At 43.5% G+C, this 18,762-nt stretch overlaps 1 protein-coding gene across 1 annotated transcript in view; it reads right to left on the bottom strand.

Moving 5' to 3' along the window:
* MYO6 (myosin VI) overlaps positions 1 to 18,762 on the bottom strand; it is a 187,506-nt gene that overhangs the window by 40,883 nt on the left and 127,861 nt on the right. Inside the window, 9 exon segments of the mRNA XM_030555784.1 lie at positions 783 to 861; positions 1,889 to 2,097; positions 6,265 to 6,308; positions 6,311 to 6,414; positions 7,654 to 7,735; positions 8,346 to 8,478; positions 9,267 to 9,344; positions 9,477 to 9,607; positions 13,850 to 13,943. Coding sequence (XP_030411644.1) covers positions 783 to 861; positions 1,889 to 2,097; positions 6,265 to 6,308; positions 6,311 to 6,414; positions 7,654 to 7,735; positions 8,346 to 8,478; positions 9,267 to 9,344; positions 9,477 to 9,607; positions 13,850 to 13,943 — 954 coding nt within the window.

The raw sequence follows: 18,762 nt of genomic DNA, 5'->3' as shown, positions 1-18,762 counted from the left end.
CATTTCACATCTGTCTTTAGAGATGGGTGTACTAAGAGCGATTGTTAAAATGGTACCTTCTGACTCTGCTCGCCATCTGCAAACATATGAGGAGGGACAGCTCAGTGGTTTGAGCATTGGCCTGCTAAACCCAGGGTTGAGAGTTCAATTCTTGAGGGGGTCACTTAGGAATCTGGGGCAAAATCAGTACTTGGTCCTGCTAGTGAAGGCACGGAGCTGGACTTGATGACCCTTCGGGGTTCCCTTCCAGTTCTAAGAGATAGGTATATCTCCATTATTAAATTAAATATGCTAACGAGTCCCCATGAATTTGAGGACTCTATTCAATATTGCCTTCTGTTTTAAGAACTTCCATGGACTTCTTCATGCTCAGCTCGCTTAAATACCTCAGCGGCTCTTTATCATTTGATCTGTCATGGCTTTCCTCAATGCTGTCCACAGAAACTGGACACTGTTTGCACGAAACCCTATGCTGCAGCTCCTGCCATCTCGAATAAGGCCCTCTCTCTCTGCTTCTCATTCACACACACACTTGTAATCCTACCTGGAAAATGTTTTTTCTTCTTACCAATCACTATTAAATTCTCCCTCTTCCCCACTTCTACCGTTACTGAATTACCTAACTATAATTCCACTAGTTGTTTTTATCAATGCTTATATTAACTATGGTAACCACAACACTGTTTCATTATCCTGGGAATAGAACCTCTAGACTAACTAGCTCAAAGAGGATAACAGGATAATTTAAAGGAAAGATCAGGAAAATTTAATTAAAATGTTACCTGAATACATTTTTCTTCCTCTTCCCTCTTCTTCCTCTCTTCTTCTTCCTGTTTTCTCTTTGCTTCAATCTCAGATTTTCTAATACAAGAAATAAAAACAAGAGAAAGCATTTGATAATTACGTAAATTATAACAGAACATAAATGAATAAGAAACATATAAGCACTGAAATAAACTGCCTAGGGAGGAACCTCCATCATTGGAGATTTTTAAGAGCTGGTTAGACAAACATTTGTCAGGGATGTTCTAGATCAGGGGTCAGCAACCTCTGGCACATGGCTCGCCAGGGTAAGCACCCTGGCGAGGTGGGCCAGTTTGTTTACCTGCCACGTCAGCAGGTTCGGCTGATCGCAGCTTCCACTCCCAGGCCAATGGGGGTGGCAGGAAGCCGCAGCCAGCACATTCCTCACCCACGCCACTTCCCGCAGCCCCCATTGGCCTGGGACAGTGAACCACGGCTAGTGGGAGCCGCGATCGGCCGAACCTGCCGATGCGGCACGTAAAAAAACTGGCCCGGCCCCGCCAGGGTGCTTACCCTGGCGAGCCGCGTGCCAGAGGTTGCCAACCCCTGGTCTAGATAATACTTAGTTCTGCCATGAGTGCAGGGGACTGGACTAGATGACCTTTCAAAGTCCCTTCCAGGCCTATGATTCTAAGCATATTACATAAATCTAAATATCAGCTTGAGAGGCAGAGTAGTCCAATGGACAGGGCTTTGGATTGGGAGTCAAGAGACCTTTTATTCCCAGCTGTGCCTGAGGCGTCACTTCACCTCTCCTCCATTTGTTTATCTTGTCTATACACCTCTACCTCGATATAACGCTGACCTTTGGAGTAAAAAAAAATCTTATCGCATTATAGATGAAACCATGTTATATTGAACTTGCTTTACCGCGTTATATCCAAATTCGCATTATATCTAGGTAGTGGTGTATTGACTTTAAGCTCTCCAGGGCAGGGACTAGATCTGTACAGCACTTAGCACAAGGGGATCCCAAACTGAATCAAGGCCTCTAGGTGCTACTTTAATATTAACAACAAATGGGTTAGACTGTCATTTCTGTTTCCTTTTGAATCCAGAACTGATTATGTAATTCAAGACTCACAGTCGCCTTTCCTCCTCTTCCCTTCTGCGACGTTGCTCCTCCTCTTCACGTCTTTTCCTTTCTCTTTCCATTTCCTCCTGGATGCGTCGCAGCCTCTCTGCTTCCTCCTCTTGCTGCTTCTTTTTCTGTAGCTCACTCAGAAGCTGCTCTGAGCTCTTAACTAGAGCATCATACTCTTTCTGTATCTGTTCCCTAGTCATCACAGTGGCCTGGAAAATAAAATATGAAATATAGGGGATAATATTCAGTAATGCCTGTACTGAATTATGAAAAATATAAAGCCCTATAAAAGTGCATCACAAGTACCCTGCATTTGCATTTTTGTTTTGTTTTGGGGGAGCACAATAGAGAGTTCTCCACCTCCTTTCCAAAATACTGAAGATCCACTACTTTATCTCACTTGTCACTTTAAACTACAAATAACCTTCATCCTTACAGCTGAAGACTGGCTAGGACCTCCCTTCTTTGAAGCATATCATCCCTTTTTCAACCCTTATTCCCTTAAGAAAGATTATTCATGCTTTAAAATTCTAGGATGAAGGATGGCAATTAGCATCCTACAGCCAAAAAACTTCAGAACCAGACTCCAAAGAGAAACTGCTGAACTTCAGTTCATTTGCAAGTTTGACACCACTAGCTCAGGATTAAACAAAGACTGTGAATGGCTTGCCAACTACAAAAACAGTTTCTCCTCCCTTGGTGTTCACATCTCAACTGCTAGAAGAGGGCCTCATCCTCCCTGATTTAACTAACCTCATTATCTCCAGAGTGACTCTTGCCTGCATATTTAAACCTGCCTCTGGAAATTTCTGATGAAGTGGGTATTGACCCACGAAAGCTTATGCTCCAATATCTCTGTTAGTCTATGAGGTGCTACAGGACTCTTTGTCGCTCCTTACTTGGTAGATTTGTTCCTTGGGTTGATTCTGTGTTATATCTGCTTATTCCCGATCAGTTACATACAAATACTAATCATAAGGCAACACAGTGGATGGTTTTACACCTCTCATTACCCTAGCACTCATATCATTGTATGGTATTTTTACTACTCGCCCACATTTAAAGAAACTAACATACTAGTATTTAAAATGACCTTAATACAATGCAAATGCTTTAATTGGACATGGTAATGGTCCCCACTACTCTTTTTAAGCTTTTGAAAAATACTTGATAGCTACAGTTTTATTTCATTGCTGCTTCACTGTCTTCCCCTTTTCACACTGATTCATGCAAACAATCATGAAATTTCATCTATATTCGATTTACCTTTTTTCCTCAGACGTCTTATGTTCTGTGCATAGTCACATGACTTTTTTTTTTTTTAAATAGGCACTTTAACAGTTGACTAAGGTCAAAAATTTACCTGCTCTGTGTTAAAAACTTCAGTGTCTTTTTAACTGGGATTTCAAATGTCAAAAAAAGATACTATCCCACTGGAATGGGACCACTGCTAAAATGTCATCTTCCTAAACAGCAGAACCATTCACAATGAAGTCTAATATGTTAGGTTTCTTGCCGTGTGCGTCAGTCTCAATATCCCTTCATTCTAGCTGCCTGCGCTGCTTTTGTGATGGTGGGGGAAGGGGGAAAAAGAAGATTAAAATGACCAAGAGCCATTCTATTGAAGTAAATTAATATGAAAAATTCTGCGTAGTTCATCTGTTTGATCACAAGAATACAGTACACAAGAAGAGCAGAGGGCCAGAGAAAACATGAATTTGTCTCACTCATGGTACAAGTTTAAGTGCTCCTGAAAAACAAAGTGAATTCATCAGTGGCCACACAGTTATTCTTCATTGGTATTGGAGATCTTTCTTTAATACTCTATTATAGTACAGTGAAGAACTCAAACATATCTTCAGGGATGAATTCAAACAGTCTGAGTCCTAGACACACCACAAGGTTTCTGCCTCTTACCTGGAGAGTCAGTGATAAATGTCTCCCCCCAAAAACAGTGCCAAGAGGCAGTGGTCCTAGGCCCAGAGTTAGCACATTCTGGACAGTCTCAGACACACCATTCCAGCACTTTTTTGGAAGCCAGAACAGCATCCACACTTCCAGTACGTGCATTCAGTCCTTCGCATGTGCAGCATTGACTAGAAACAGAGGTGCTGGAACAATTTGTACATTGGGAATGCGAGAGCCATTGAACCAAATGGCAACACCCTCAGTTCCAACACCTATGATTCGACCCCATTCCCCACCCCGTGCGCTTGCACACACACACAAACCTCTGCATTTAAACCAGCCCTGAATCCCACTGAGAGATAATCTTTGTAAATTTTGTTTGGACTTTCTATTAACAACCCTTGGGCCAAATGTCAAAGCTACCAGCCTCAGTCCTTTAATTATGGTCAAAGTTGACGCCACATAAGACTAAAATTAGAGTTTTGACACTGCTTCAGTAGAACCAGACAACAAAGACACAGCCTCCTTAAGTTATTCCTAGTGCTCAGTGTTTTCATTCTTCTGAGCTAAACCCGCTATTCCCAGAAGTTCTTCAGTCAGATAACATATATAAACCTCTTCAGGAGGCATTTTCAAAACCAACACATGAGGTCACTGAGAAACAAAAAGAAAACATTTAGTCTTGTTAGATAACATTGTTGGCCTTGTGGTAATCTTCTTTGGCTTGATAGTTAAGCAAAACCTCTTTAGCATCATGTTTTACTAAGGGTATGTCTACATCTAAAATTTTGCAGCGCTGGTTGTTACAGCTGTATTAGTACAGCTGTATAGGGCCAGCGCTGCAGAGTGGCCACACTTACAGCAACCAGCGCTGCAAGTGGTGTTAGATGTGGCCATACTGCAGCGCTGTTGGGCGGCTTCAAGGGGGGTTTGGGGAACGCGAGAGCAAACCGGGGAAGGAGACCAGCTTCGCCGCGGTTTGCTCTCACGTCCCCGAACTCCCCTGCAAACCGCAGGGGAGGAGACCTGCTTGCACGGAGGTTCGGGGAACGCGAGAGCAAACCGGGGAAGGAGACCCAGCTTCGCCGAGGTTTGCTCTCGCGTTCCCCGAACCCCCCTGCAAACCGCAGGGAAGGAGACCTGCTTGCACTTAGGTTCGGGGAACGCGAGAGCAAACGGGGAAGGAGACCAGCTTCGCCGCGGTTTGCTCTTGCGTTCCCCGAACCCCCTGCAAATCGCAGGGAAGGAGACCTGCTTGTTCGGGGAACGCGAGAGGCAAACCGGGGAAGGAGACCAGCTTCGCCGCGGTTTGCTCTCGCGTTCCCCGAACCCCCCTGCAAACCGCAGGGGAGGAGACCTGCTTGCACGGAGGTTCGGGGAACGCGAGAGCAAACCGGGGAAGGAGACCACTTCGCCGAGGTTTGCTCTCGCGTTCCCCGAACCCCTCTGCAAACCGCAGGGAAGGAGACCTGCTTGCACGGAGGTCGGGGAACGCGAGAGCCAAACCGGGGAAGGAGACCAGCTTCGCCGCGGTTTGCTCTTGCGTTCCCCGAACCCCCTGCAAACCGCAGGGAAGGAGACCTGCTTGTTCGGGGAACTGCGAGAGCAAACCGGGGAAGGAGACCAGCTTTGCCGCGGTTTTGCTCCTCGCGTTCCCCGAACCCTCCCTGCAAACCGCAGGGAAGGAGACCTGCTTGCTCGGGGTTCGGGGAACGCGAGAGCAAACCGGGGAAGGAGACCAGCTTGATTACCAGAGGCTTCCTCAGGTATGCTGGGATACCTGCTTATTCCACGGAGGTCAAGAAAAAGCGCTGGTAAGTGTCTACACTTGATTACCAGCGCTGGATCACCAGCGCTGGATCCTCTACACCTGAGACAAAACGGGAGTACGGCCAGCGCTGCAAACAGGGAGTTGCAGCGCTGGTGATGCCCTGCAGATGTGTACACCTCCTAAGTTGCAGCGCTGTAACCCCCTCACCAGCGCTGCAACTTTGTGATGTAGACAAGCCCTAAGCAATTAAGGTAATACCAAAACCCCAATTAATTTAAAACATTGCTACTGTACATTATTCTAAGCACCATATTTTGCAGCACTAGATGAAGCTTATATAATATGTTTATCTCACAATATCAAAAGGGTTGCTGCATCCATCACAATATGCATTAAGACCAAATTTTCAAACTTAGATGTCTTAGAGTTAGGGGTGCCTAAATATCAATTAGGTGCCAAATAAGTGGTCTTAACTTTTAGTCATTGCTGAGCACTCTACGAAGTGTAAGGGGATTTGCAGTGCCCGACACCTCTTAAAAGCCTCTTTTATTTAGATGCCTAAACATGAATTCAGGAGCCTAATTTAAGGCACTTGTATTAAAAACGCTGGTTAAATGCTAACTATAATAAAGACTTTAGCCTTCTATTTCAGATGAAGTTAAAAAACCATCTCAGAAGTTTCTATTGTTATGTATACCTTAATCTTGACCATCAACGCATCAATAGATAACTCCAGATCCCGATCTGCGTGCTCATCTCTTGTTTTCCCTCTTTCAGGGCACTTACTACTTCCATTAATTTATCAAGTCTCTTTTTCAGTGTACTCACTTTTATTAGTCCATTAATGCTGTGAATATTAAAATAAACAGATTATATTTTGAGATATTTTGTAAAGTAGGTGATTTTTTTTGAGGTATCAGTAAATAGTCACATTGATTTCTAATCCTGGTTTCCTTTTTTAATATGCTGTTTAAACTATGGGCATGTCACCAGGTTGGAATGGGGGTAATGTGCACTACTGGAATGTGATTTCTAAAACACACTAATGTGATGCACGTAGGCCCTGCTGGTGTGCTTTAACTTAGTACTTTTTAATAGCACTACACTAAATCCTACTTGTGGACACCAGCAGGGAATGGGAAATGACTGCCTAGGAGCAGTACTGCGGCAAGGGATCTGGGGTCATAGCAGACCAAAAGTTAAATATGAGTCAACAGTGTAACACTGATTCAAAAAAAAGCAAACATCATGCTAGGATGTATTAACAGAAGTGCTCTAGCAACACACGAGAACTAATCCTTCTACTCTATTCTGCGCTTATTGGCCTCAACTGGAGTATTGTGTCCAGTTCTGGGCGCCACATTTCAGGAAAAATTGGACAAATTGGGAAAGTCCAGAAAAGAGCAACAAAAATAATTAAAGATCTAGAAAATATGACCTATGAAGGAAGATTGAAAATACTGGGTTTGCTTAGTCTGGAAAGAGAAGACTGAGAGGGGACATGATAACAGTTTTCAAGTACATAAAAGGTTGTTACAAGGAGGAGGAAGAAAAACTGTTCTTCTTAACCTCTGGGGATATGACAGGAAGCATATGCTTAAATTGCAGCAGGACGGTTAAGGTTGTACAGTACAAAAAAACTTCCTAACTGTCAGGGTGGTTAAGCACTGGAATAAATTGCCTAGGGAGGTGTGAGAGTCTCCATCATGGAGAATTTAAGAGCAGGTTAGACATAACAGATATGGTGTAGCAAAATACTTAGTCCTGCCATGAGTGCAGGGGACTGGACTAGATGACTTCTCAAAGTCCTTCCAGTCATATGATTCTATATTACTGGTCTTTATTTGAGAGAGAGAAAATGTCTATAAATGGTTAATCAGAATACTGCACATATTTGTATTAATTTTCTAATAAGTGTTACTCATCCATTCAATCTGAATAAGCATGAATGCAAAGCTAAAGCTAAATCCACACTTTAAAATATTGCTAGTATAAGTTATTGTTTGACACTCCCACCTTAGACTATTCAGTTAGGCATAAGAAATATCAACATTCAAAAAAAACAACAGTTTTTGAACCATCTTACCGTGGTTTGTGCTTTCTCTTGCAAAGCCACATACGAATAGTTTTTTGTATTTTAATGCAGGCACTAGCTCGTATTTTATTTTGTTTTCACTGCAAACACACAAAATAAATCAATGAGTCTGAATGGCTTTATCATTTTAAATCGTTCAAGGAAGGCCTACAACATTCCCTACAAATACACGCTGATTATTTATTTTTTAAAAGTGCTGTCCCAGAATGATAAATATATGATAAGTCTCCAACTCTCATCTATGATCTAGATGCTATTTCAGATTTAGCTGAGTTGTGAATTAGGTAAGACTTATTTTCTCATAAAAGTCTCTAACACACAAAGCCCACCAAACAAACCACTATTTCCTTAGATGTAATTGTTTTAAGGTGGCAGCCTTCTGCCCTATCATTCCAAAAAAAGTAGGGTAATTAAGTTGTGTAAATTCTGGATTCTAAATATCCGGGAATAGATTCACTTAGGTCCCAATTTATTCACATGTTTGTATGTGTAAATAACATGACACACTGAGAAAGTCCCAATGACTCAACAGAGATTATTCACATGCCTGAAGTTAAGCAAGTAGGTATTGCAGGCCTGGGGGCCTTAATTAATGCTGTTCCAAATTACGAAGCAACAATCCAGTTGCTGTGGCAATACTCGTAGTATATTTTGATTTACTAAAAAACAACATTAAAATTACATACATTTAATCACTGAGAGAGAACACCACTGAACTTTTTTCCAGCGACTGCAGATAAGCCAGTGATTGACTCGTTTAACCAGCTCCGCTAGATGATCTGGATCAGACTTCATTATCTGATCAAACTCTGCAAACTAAATACATAAACAGTTTTACATAACAAAAGAATAGATAGAAAATAGACAATCAACATTATAACCTAACAGAGCACTGAGGACAAAGGTAAAATATCAGTACAGTAAACAGAACCTTGTAACCATGGAAACTTCAGTTCAACTTCTAATTAATTCAAACACGTGAAAAGGTAACCTTTGCTTTCACATTTTAATAGGTTCTGTTGATAACAGAAATGACTAATTCCAATCCAGGTTTTTCTGACAGTTGCTGAGTGCTCAGTGCTTTTGAAAATCCAGACACATATTAGGTGCCAAAATAAAGATTTATGGCTAAGATTTTCCAAAGAGACTAGTAATTTTGGGTATCCCATTTACTTAGCAGCCACTCTGTAAATCATGCCCCTTTAAGGTATCTTAAGTTGGGTACCAAAAGAGAGAAGCCCCCAAGGCATTTTTGAAAACCTTGACATACTAGCATAACTTAACGGCATCCATTTTTTAAAATCCTCAGCTTTTGGATAATTATGTTAATAAGTAAGACAAATTACATCTCTATACTGAAGTCTCACTCCTAGACACAAAAGCTTTCATTGCTTCTCCACCCTTTGCTCCAACAATGCTCATATTCAGAGAAAGATGATTTGAATATAGATATGTTTTAATGGGAAACCTTTGTTTCTCTGCTATAACCTTTTTTTAATTTTAAGCATGCAATATATTTTCACTCTACGACAATACTTTTCTGGAAGTTTACACAATCTTCAATACTCTATGTTCAAAAACTGTAATTGAAAGATACTATTTACCTTGCCAGGTCTAAAAAACACCTTTGTTAATCCAAATTTGTAATCATTTTCATTTAAGCCCAAGGCTTTAAATAGTGCCTATAACATAAGGAAAAAATCAGTTTGATTCATATTTCACAAAGGCACAAAATAAACCAAAATAAATATTTTCTATCCGAGATGAAAAGAAAAAAATATGGACAATTCATTTGGCACTCAGGTGGCTGTTACCTTGCAGAAAAGTCTAGGGTCCAGTCGAGTTAGTTTCGCAGGCATATATTTTTTGTACATATTGTATAGCTCATGAAATGATGCTCGTGATGGGAAGCCACCTTGCATCAAGTCCAAAACAGACACCATACCTATATTCACAGAATACACACAAAAATATGTATGTCATTAAAATTTAAATAAAGCAGTTGTTTCATATTAACGAGCAATTAATGGCTTAGGCCCTTTGGACATGCTTAAATGCTTGGCCTAAGTCCCCAGTGTAGTACGTGGTTCTGCAAGGACTGGCCCCAGCATCCACCATTTTCTGGTCAAATGGCCATTTATATGAATTTATTCCTGAATGGCAGAGACAGTCTGCAATAATATTCTGAGTCCTTGCCAGATATGTGGCAACTAACAGACTTCAATGGGTTACTCTGTTAAATCTTTTTTGGCAGAGCCACTATTTTGCTGTTCCTTCCCTAAAGCAGGGACCCAATAATTTCTGAACAGACAAAGACTATTAATGTGTACAAGGGCAACAATGATGTCTGCGTGAGAGGCAGTGCAGAGTGCAAAGGTGCAGCTGACTGGCATTAGTACCCGTGCCGGCACACCCTGTTTACATATAATGCTGGGATGTGCCTTAGCTGGTGAGATGCATTTTGTAAATCTTTGATACAGCAAAAGTGGCATAGTAGAATGAATCTATTATAGATAACCATAAATACTGCCAACATCTCCAGAAGTGCAACTTATTGCTACCCAAATCAGTAAAAGGCTGGAGAATCTTCAAACAGTAATTAAAACAGACATTGCACTGCCAGAGTGTGCATGAGTCAAGGCTAAATTCATGCCATGAGCTGGAGTTCAAAAGAGTTTAAAAATCACCCCAGATCTCAGAATTAGTGGGAGAACCTCTGGGATGCCATGTTATTGCCCCCAAAATATCAATGTCTTGATACATCAAAATGCCTCCAAAGTTGCATTGTAAGAGTGTCACAGCACAGATACAGGAATTCCATGCCACACCTTCTATAATCTCTTGCAATGATCTCAAAATACTTAAACACCACAATCTCTATGGCAGTTAAAAATTAACATATTATACCACTTTGCAGAATGAATAAACTAGGAAAATTGGGTTACATTTTGGAAGCAAGAGCCATCCTTGACTTACTCCCCCCAATTCCATATCTTATAATATCCTGCAGCTAAGTAACATACAATCAGCCATGTGTCTCTGCTAATTTTGAAAAATTCCTAGCAATAGATCTTGTGTATCTCATTTTCAATTTTATTTGTTATTATTTTTACTGACTCTTTTTGCCACCTTTCCTTATTGCATATCTGTTCTTGGTGAAGTTTCTGCTATTGTAATCTGCCTTTTGATTTACTTCCATTAATACCTTTTTTAAAAAATTTCATATTATAAGTAGCTCTTTTTGCGCTTAAACTTTACTTTTCTCCCCACCAGTTTAATGTTTACGTATACTTGTTATTTTACTGAAAAAAAAAACAGATTAATACGTGTATAAAAATGTGCTTATAGAAGCTTATGGTGAAAAATAAAAATTTTAGTCTGTTAATTTGTTTAGTCTCTCAAACATTGCCAAGTACCATTAACTGCTAATAATGGCGTTAATGGAATCTTAATTAAAGCAACACTGTTAAGCATTTTTGAGTCTATGATTAGCTAATTTTTACTTAAACGTAACTTGACATGACAAATATAAGTATGCTTGATAAAACACCAGATGCTGAACCAGGAACTTCTGTAGAAAAACTAAGCTCAAACTACGAAATCCACAAAAGGATAATGGAAACAAACACCTGCACAGAAAAGTGTATAAAGGACTTATGAAGAATGATTCAAATTTAACATTATTGACTTATTTATATCGTGCCACCAAGATTTTCTGGGAGTAAGTTCATTCTTGTAACCCAGTAAACCATTCATATCAAGCATAATAGTGCAAGAACAAGGATGAATAAATCTGTAAACAACAACATAAAATTTGAAAGGACCTTGTATTTCCAGATTCGTAACCATGCAACATCATTCCAAAAAAACTGGATTCTGCATTTGAGTTATGGGGCAGGATTCAGGTGGGCCTACTTTCAATGGATCAGCCAGGATGTACTGCAGAGGTCTCAGCTGAACTGATAAGCTACATGGCTGAAGTCACTGAGACTGATGGTACGGGTGATTTTGGAGTCCATTCAGATGGCAATTCTTCTGCTCATAGATGACAACCATGGGGTGCCCAAGAGATTTCTGACATAATTCACAGTGTGGGACATATTCAAGATCTGAAATCTGGGTTGAGACTGGATCTCCAGGAGGTAGAGGTTATTCTGATGTTACAGACGAACCATTTACTTTCTTCTGTTTGAGGGCAGGGTGCACTATTTTGATGGTGCACCCTCAGATGGTAATGGAACCAGAGAGCTTGCAGGGAGAATACTATTTAGCCAACAGAAAATTCGGTTGATAATTGAATGGAACTTCAAATGAACTTCAGCACTTGTCCATAGATACCGTGGCCCCTAAACAAGTTGCTCTGCAACTTCACTATCACACGTCACTCTTGTTTACAGATTATCTGCAATAGCTGAAGTGATATGAAAGACTGTTAAAGTGCAAATGACAGAAATCTCGTGTCAGATCACATCTTTTGCAGTCTTCAAATTAAGACTAGATGGCTTTTCGAAGACACTCTTTAGTCAAACAGAAATTATTGGGGTCTATTCTGCAGTAGCTGGGTGAAATTTAAGGCTCTCTGATATTCAAAATGTCAGACTAGGTTATCTGATAGTCCCATCTGGACTTAAACTTTATGAAACTATGACACAAGTGCACAATGGAACAGTCTTGTTAGATCTTTCTCTGCTTCTGGATGTTCAGATATCAACTGTTAGCAAAAGTGCTTTTTTCCACATATATGTTTAGCAAGAAAAGCACACCTTTCCCTTCAGATGCATATCATTCCATAGATGCCAATCATACATTTGACACTTCAAGTTTAAAGCAGTACAATGAGTACGAAATGGGGGATACATCTACCAATCAATCAGAAAACTGAAGATGGTGCAAAATGCAACTGCTTGCTTATTAAGGAGCATTTCATAAGAACAACATATAACATAACGTGGTTGTGGGGAACTAAAAATCTCTACCGCGTTATAAGTGAAACGCCATTATATCAGGGTAGCAGTGGCAGGGCTGCAGCGATGATTTAGGGAGCCCCAGACCCTTTAAATCACCAGCAGAGCCCCGCTGCCGCAGCCCCAGGGTAGCAGCAGCGGGGCTCTGGCCATGATTTAAAGAGCTCCGGGCTCTAGCCGCTGCAGGGAGTCTGGGCCCTTTAAAATCGCCGGCTGAGCCCCACTGCCACAGCCCTGGGTAGCAGTGGCAGGACTCCAGAGGGATTTAAAGGGCCCAGGCTCCCCGAAACAGCCGGAGCCCCGGACCCTTTAAAGCGCTGCCCGGGCCTAGCTGCCGGAGCCCCGGTGTAGCAGCGGCAGGGCTCCAGCACTGATTTAAAGGGCCCTGGGTTCCCTGCAGCAGCCAGAGCCCTGGATCCTTTAAAGCACCGCCGGAGCCCCGCTGCTACCCGCTATACTGGTATATGTAAACCCAGTTATATCAGGTCACCTTATAGTGGAGTAGAGGTGTACCATGATCTATACTGGATGTCTGTTTGTTTCCAGGCAGAGAACAGAGTGTTGGTACTAACATATGAATCCTTCAGCAGTTTGGGACCTGGCTTTCTGAAGTACTGCCTCTTGCTCTATGCAACACTCCTGAAGTTCAGCAGATGTGCTCAAATTGGAACACCGTCAATTTAAACATGAAAAGAGTGCTGACCAGGGTGTTTCTTGTAAAGAGTCTTCAACTCTGAAACTCATACCCCCCACTCAGTCCATCTTTTGGGACACACTACAAAGTTCATCTTTATTTTCAGGTGTTTGGGGAGGAGGAGGGTAGAGGATTAAAGAGTGATCAGATGTGGGGGTTGCTAGACTTATTCTTATCTGAGCAAGCATTACATGAGCAATCTTTTAATATACATTGTGAATCTGAATTTGTATTGTATATTTTAATGTTGTTGAGTGCATAGTGCTTGCTAGCTTTTTAATTAACACTGAAAAAGTCTAATTAAAAATAATTTAATTTAATTAAAATAATTATCTGATTACTGAGAATCAAAATTAACACTCAGATACAAATCATTTAATTGTATCTAGAGACCATTAAATTAAGAACAGAAATATTTGTCCAATCAAGGAAACATTGTTTCAATGACAGACATTTCAACTTTGTGTGAATCTGTAAAGCACAAAATACATATATATAAAACCAGAAATCAGTAAGAGGCATACATTACCTGAACACTGAAGCTGAGAGAGAATCTGTCCTCCTTCGAAATGGTGACTTGTCATCTTTAAATTAGGTTTGATGCAGCGAATAAAGCTTGACCCCTATTGTCAGGACAGCAAGTTAGCAGAATCTATATAAATTTAAACCTTCTGAAATAAGTGTAATTTAAGAATTACAGAACAAAGGAATAGTAATAGATTCCTAGAAAGGGAAACTGACTTTTTATGTTTTTCAGTCTTTTCATATCCATTTTGCACTCAACATATCTTGATGCAACTGATCTCAAAGTTCAAACTGTCAATTAGAACTTCACCTTCTTTTCATTCAACCATTTTTTCTTACCACCGATAACTGAATCCAATTATTACTGCATCAGTCTAGTTGTACTTTATCTCCACTACTGCAATCCTCTTCCTTGAAAAAGATAAGCAACTAATACTGTCTCTTTACATCTTTCTTTATGCTTCCAACCATCTTTCTCCCCATTCTTTTCATCCCTCAAAATCGTTCCTTCTCTAACCACTCATCCCTTGCTCACCAGCCCAAACGTATCAGTGTCTTCCCCGACATTTAAAAAAAATCCCATTCATGTTATGTGTTAGAATAAAACTGAGACTGATATGACCTGCGACTATCCTCTCTGTGACCACTTTGACTGTACCTTGCATCTCTCTCCCTCTCCTCTTGGGACCAAATCTCAGGTCTAGCCAAGCTGTAAAATTGTGCTCAGCACAGGTCCTGGGGGACAGGGGAGGAAAGGATAGGGTTGGGCAAAGGCAGCTGTATGTCACCTTTATGCCCCCAATCCTGGTAACATTAAGACCACTGGAATGAAGTAGCACCCTGGCCATGCCTCCTTTCCCTGGACAAGCCCTTGAATACTCCAATGGCTGAAAGAGGGCTGATGAATACTTAGCTACATTGGTTCTAAGATTTCCCTAGGAAAGAGGAATTTTCATCTGGTCATTCAGGCCAGCTTTAAGTCTGGGGCAGGGCAAAACATTTGATGACAGGGGATCCAGCTCTTTGGGGCACGGACTGTCTTTTGTTATGTCTGAGAAGCGCTAAGCATTTTTTGGATGCTATCTTAATATAAACAAGAAGAATTTTAGTATTCCTACTGAAGTCCCTGAAGACATTTGCTAAAATAATACTGAAAATAGGGAGAGGTCCCGCACCATTCTGAAACTTAAAAAGCAGAGATGATATAAATAGACTAAAATTTAATGGTTCTCTATGATCTAACTTTGTTTTTAAGAAATTAGATCAAAGCATAAAGTTTAGCGATTACTATCCTACTTAAATAAGCAGGATAATTTACTACATCTAAATTTTTTTTTAAAGAAGTTGCATTGGCTAAAATAATGTTTTACCACCTCTATTTATAGAGTTGTTGATTCCCAAAGCTCAAACATAACTCAGTTTGATTACTTCCTCTGACCATATCATTAGAGAAATTGTAAATATATAACTTCACAAGTATGGTAATTCTGACTCAGTGAAAAGTGAGGTAACACACCACTAACTTTGCAATCTATTTCCTGAGCTAAACTCTCTCTCCGTACTAATGGGTAATCTTCCAGCAAGTAAAGCAGAATTTGTTATCCAGATTAAAAATGTGTGAAATACAGGGTTGGATTCCCTATGCCCTAAGAACTGAAGAAAGACACGAAGAATGAAAAAGGAAGAGAGAAATTTAAAAAAACTCACAGGATAAGACAAACATAGGAGAGAGATTTAAGTATGGAACAGGAAAAAGACGGTTACTCACCTTTGTAACTGTTGTTCTTCGAGATGTGTTGCTCACATCCATTCCAGTTAGGTGTGCGCGCCGCGCGTGCACGTTCGTCGGAAACTTTTTACCCTAGCTACCCTAGCAACTCCAGTGGGCCGGCAGGTCGCCCCCTGGAGTGGCGCCGCCATGGCGCCCAATATATATCCCTGCCGGCCTGCCCGCTCCTCAGTTCCTTCTTGCCGGCTACTCCGACAGTGGGGAAGGAGGGCGGGTGTGGAATGGATGTGAGCAACACATCTCGAAGAACAACAGTTACAAAGGTGAGTAACCGTCTTTTCTTCTTCGAGTGATTGCTCACATCCATTCCAGTTAGGTGACTCCCAAGCCATACCTAGGCGGTGGGGTCGGAGTGAGAAGTCGCGGCATGGAGCACTGCAGTTCCGAAGGCCGCATCCTCTCTCGACTGCTGGACCAGGGCGTAGTGGGAAGCAAAGGTGTGGACCGATGACCAGGTCGCTGCCCGACAGATTTCCTGGATGGGCACACGGGCCAGGAAAGCCAGCGACGACGCCTGCGCCCTGGTAGAATGCGCAGTCACACGGCCCGTAGGGACATGGGCCAAGTCATAACAGGTCCTGATACAGGACGTAACCCACGAGGATAACCTCTGGGAGGAGATAGGAAGCCCTTTCATACGGTCCGCTACCGCCACGAAAAGCTGGGGGGATTTGCGGAAGGGTTTGGTCCTCTCTATGTAGAACGCGAGAGCTCTACGGACATCCAGCGAGTGGAGCTGCTGCTCCCTGCCTGAGGAGTGAGGTTTTGGGAAAAAAACCGGGAGGAAAATCTCTTGGTTGACGTGGAAGGCTGAGACCACCTTGGGTAGAAAGGCAGGGTGTGGTCTAAGCTGCACCTTGTCTTTGTGGAAGACCGTGTATGGGGGGTCCACCACAAGGGCTCGGAGTTCCGACACCCGTCTAGCTGAGGTGATAGCTACTAGAAAGGCAGCCTTCCAAGAGAGGTAAAGCAGGGAGCAAGTAGCTAACGGCTCAAAGGGGGGCCCCATGAGCCGGGACAACACCAGGTTAAGATCCCAGGTTGGAGCAGGGGGACGGACGTTAGGGAATAACCGTTCCAGCCCCTTAAGGAATCTCGACACCGTCGGGTGAGAAAAAACGGAGCGACCGTCCGCACCCGGGTGAAAGGTGGAGATAGCTGCCAGATGGACTCGCAACGACGATAAGGCCAGACCATGTTCTTTGAGGGACCAAACATAATCTAAGATTTCGGATACCGAAACTTCCATAGGGCGGAGATTTCTCTCTACGCACCAACAGGAGAAGCGTTTCCATTTTGCCGAATATGTGGCTCTTGTGGATGGTTTCCTGCTGCTCAAGAGCACCTCTCTCACAGGCGTGGAGCAGCGCAGCTCGGAACCAGTTAGCCACGCAGGAGCCACGCCGCTAGGTGCAGCGACTGCAGGTCTGGGTGACAGAGGGACCCGTGGTCCTGGGTAATCAGGTCCGGATGAAGGGGCAGGGGAACTGGGTCGGCTACGGCCAAGTCTAGCAGCATGGTGTACCAGTGCTGTCTGGGCCATGCCGGGGCCACCATGATCACACGAGCCCTGTCTCTGCGCACCTTCAGGAGGACCTTGTGAACCAGAGGGAACGGAGGAAACGCATAGTACAGGTGGGTCGACCACTGGATGAGGAAGGCATCCGCTATCGACCCCGGCTCCCTGCCCTGAAAGGAGCAGAACGCTTGGCACTTCCTGTTCCCCTTGGACGCAAAGAGGTCCACCCGGGGATAATCCCACCTCCGGAAAATGGAGAGAGCGACGTCCGGTCGAAGGGACCACTCGTGTGACAGGAAGGATCTGCTCAATCGATCCGCCAGCGTGTTCCGTACTCCGGGAAGGAAGGAAGCCCTGAGGTGAATGGAGTGGGCTACGCAAAAGTCCCAGAGTCGTATCGCCTCGAGGCACAGGGAGGAGGACCTGGTGCCGCCCTGCTTGTTGATATAATACATGGTCGTCGTGTTGTCCGTGAACACGGCTACACAACGACCCTGAAGCTGATGACAAAACGTTTGGCAAGCAAGGCGGACCGCTCTCAACTCCCTCATGTTGATATGTAGCCCCACCTCCTCCTGGGACCATAGGCCCTGCGTCCGCAGGGTCCCTAGGTGGGCCCCCCAGCCTAGATCTGAGGCATCCGTTGTCAGGGATACCGAGGGCTGAGACGGGTGAAAGGGAAGACCCGCACACAATACGGACTGGTCCACCCACCAGCCGAGGGAATCTAAGACCTTCTGGGGGACTGTGATTAACATGTCTAGCGGTTGCCTTGGTCTGTAATGACTGATAAGCCACAGCTGGAGAGGCCTCATGCGGAGCCGAGCGTAGTCGGTCACAAAAGTGCACACCGCCATGTGGCCTAACAGGGTTAGACATGTCCTCACTGACGTTAACGGGGCTGACCGCAAGCGTTGAACGATCGCCGCCATGGTCTGGAACCGCTGCCGAGGCAGCGAGGCCCTGCCCACAGTGGCGTCCAGGACGGCCCCGATAAATTCCACCTTCTGAGTGGGCCTCAGGGTGGACTTGTCTGTGTTTATCAAGAGGCCCAGACTCGCAAACATGCCGGTGATCACGCGGACATGGCTGTACACCTGCTGTTCCGACGTGCCCCGAATCAACCAATCGTCCAGATAAGGGAACACGTGGACACGGTTGCGCCGAAGATGCGCCACGACAACTGCCATGCATTTTGTAAACACCCTCGGGGCCGTGGACAGGCCAAACGGGAGGACCGCAAATTGATAATGACGAGCCCCCACAACGAAGCGGAGGAAGCGTCTGTGGCGTGGCCAAATGGCAACGTGGAAATAAGCGTCCTGCATGTCGAGGGCGGCGTACCAGTCTCCCGGATCCAGGGATGGAATAATGGTCCCCAGGGATACCATGCGGAACTTCAACTTCACGAGGTATTTGTTGAGTTCTCGCAGGTCGAGGATAGGCCTGAGGCCCCCCTTGGCCTTGGGGATCAGAAAATAGCGGGAATAAAACCCCTTGCCTTTCTCGTTTTCGGGAACCGCCTCTATAGCTCCTTTGCTGAGGAGCGTCTGCACCTCCTGCCGAAGGAATTGCTCGTGAGAGGGGTCCCTGAAGAGGGACGAGGAAG

Source organism: Gopherus evgoodei, chromosome 3, assembly GCF_007399415.2.
Source record: "Gopherus evgoodei ecotype Sinaloan lineage chromosome 3, rGopEvg1_v1.p, whole genome shotgun sequence".
In the NCBI taxonomy this organism is placed as follows: Eukaryota; Metazoa; Chordata; order Testudines; family Testudinidae; genus Gopherus; species Gopherus evgoodei.
This window is presented reverse-complemented; position numbering and strand designations above follow the sequence as displayed.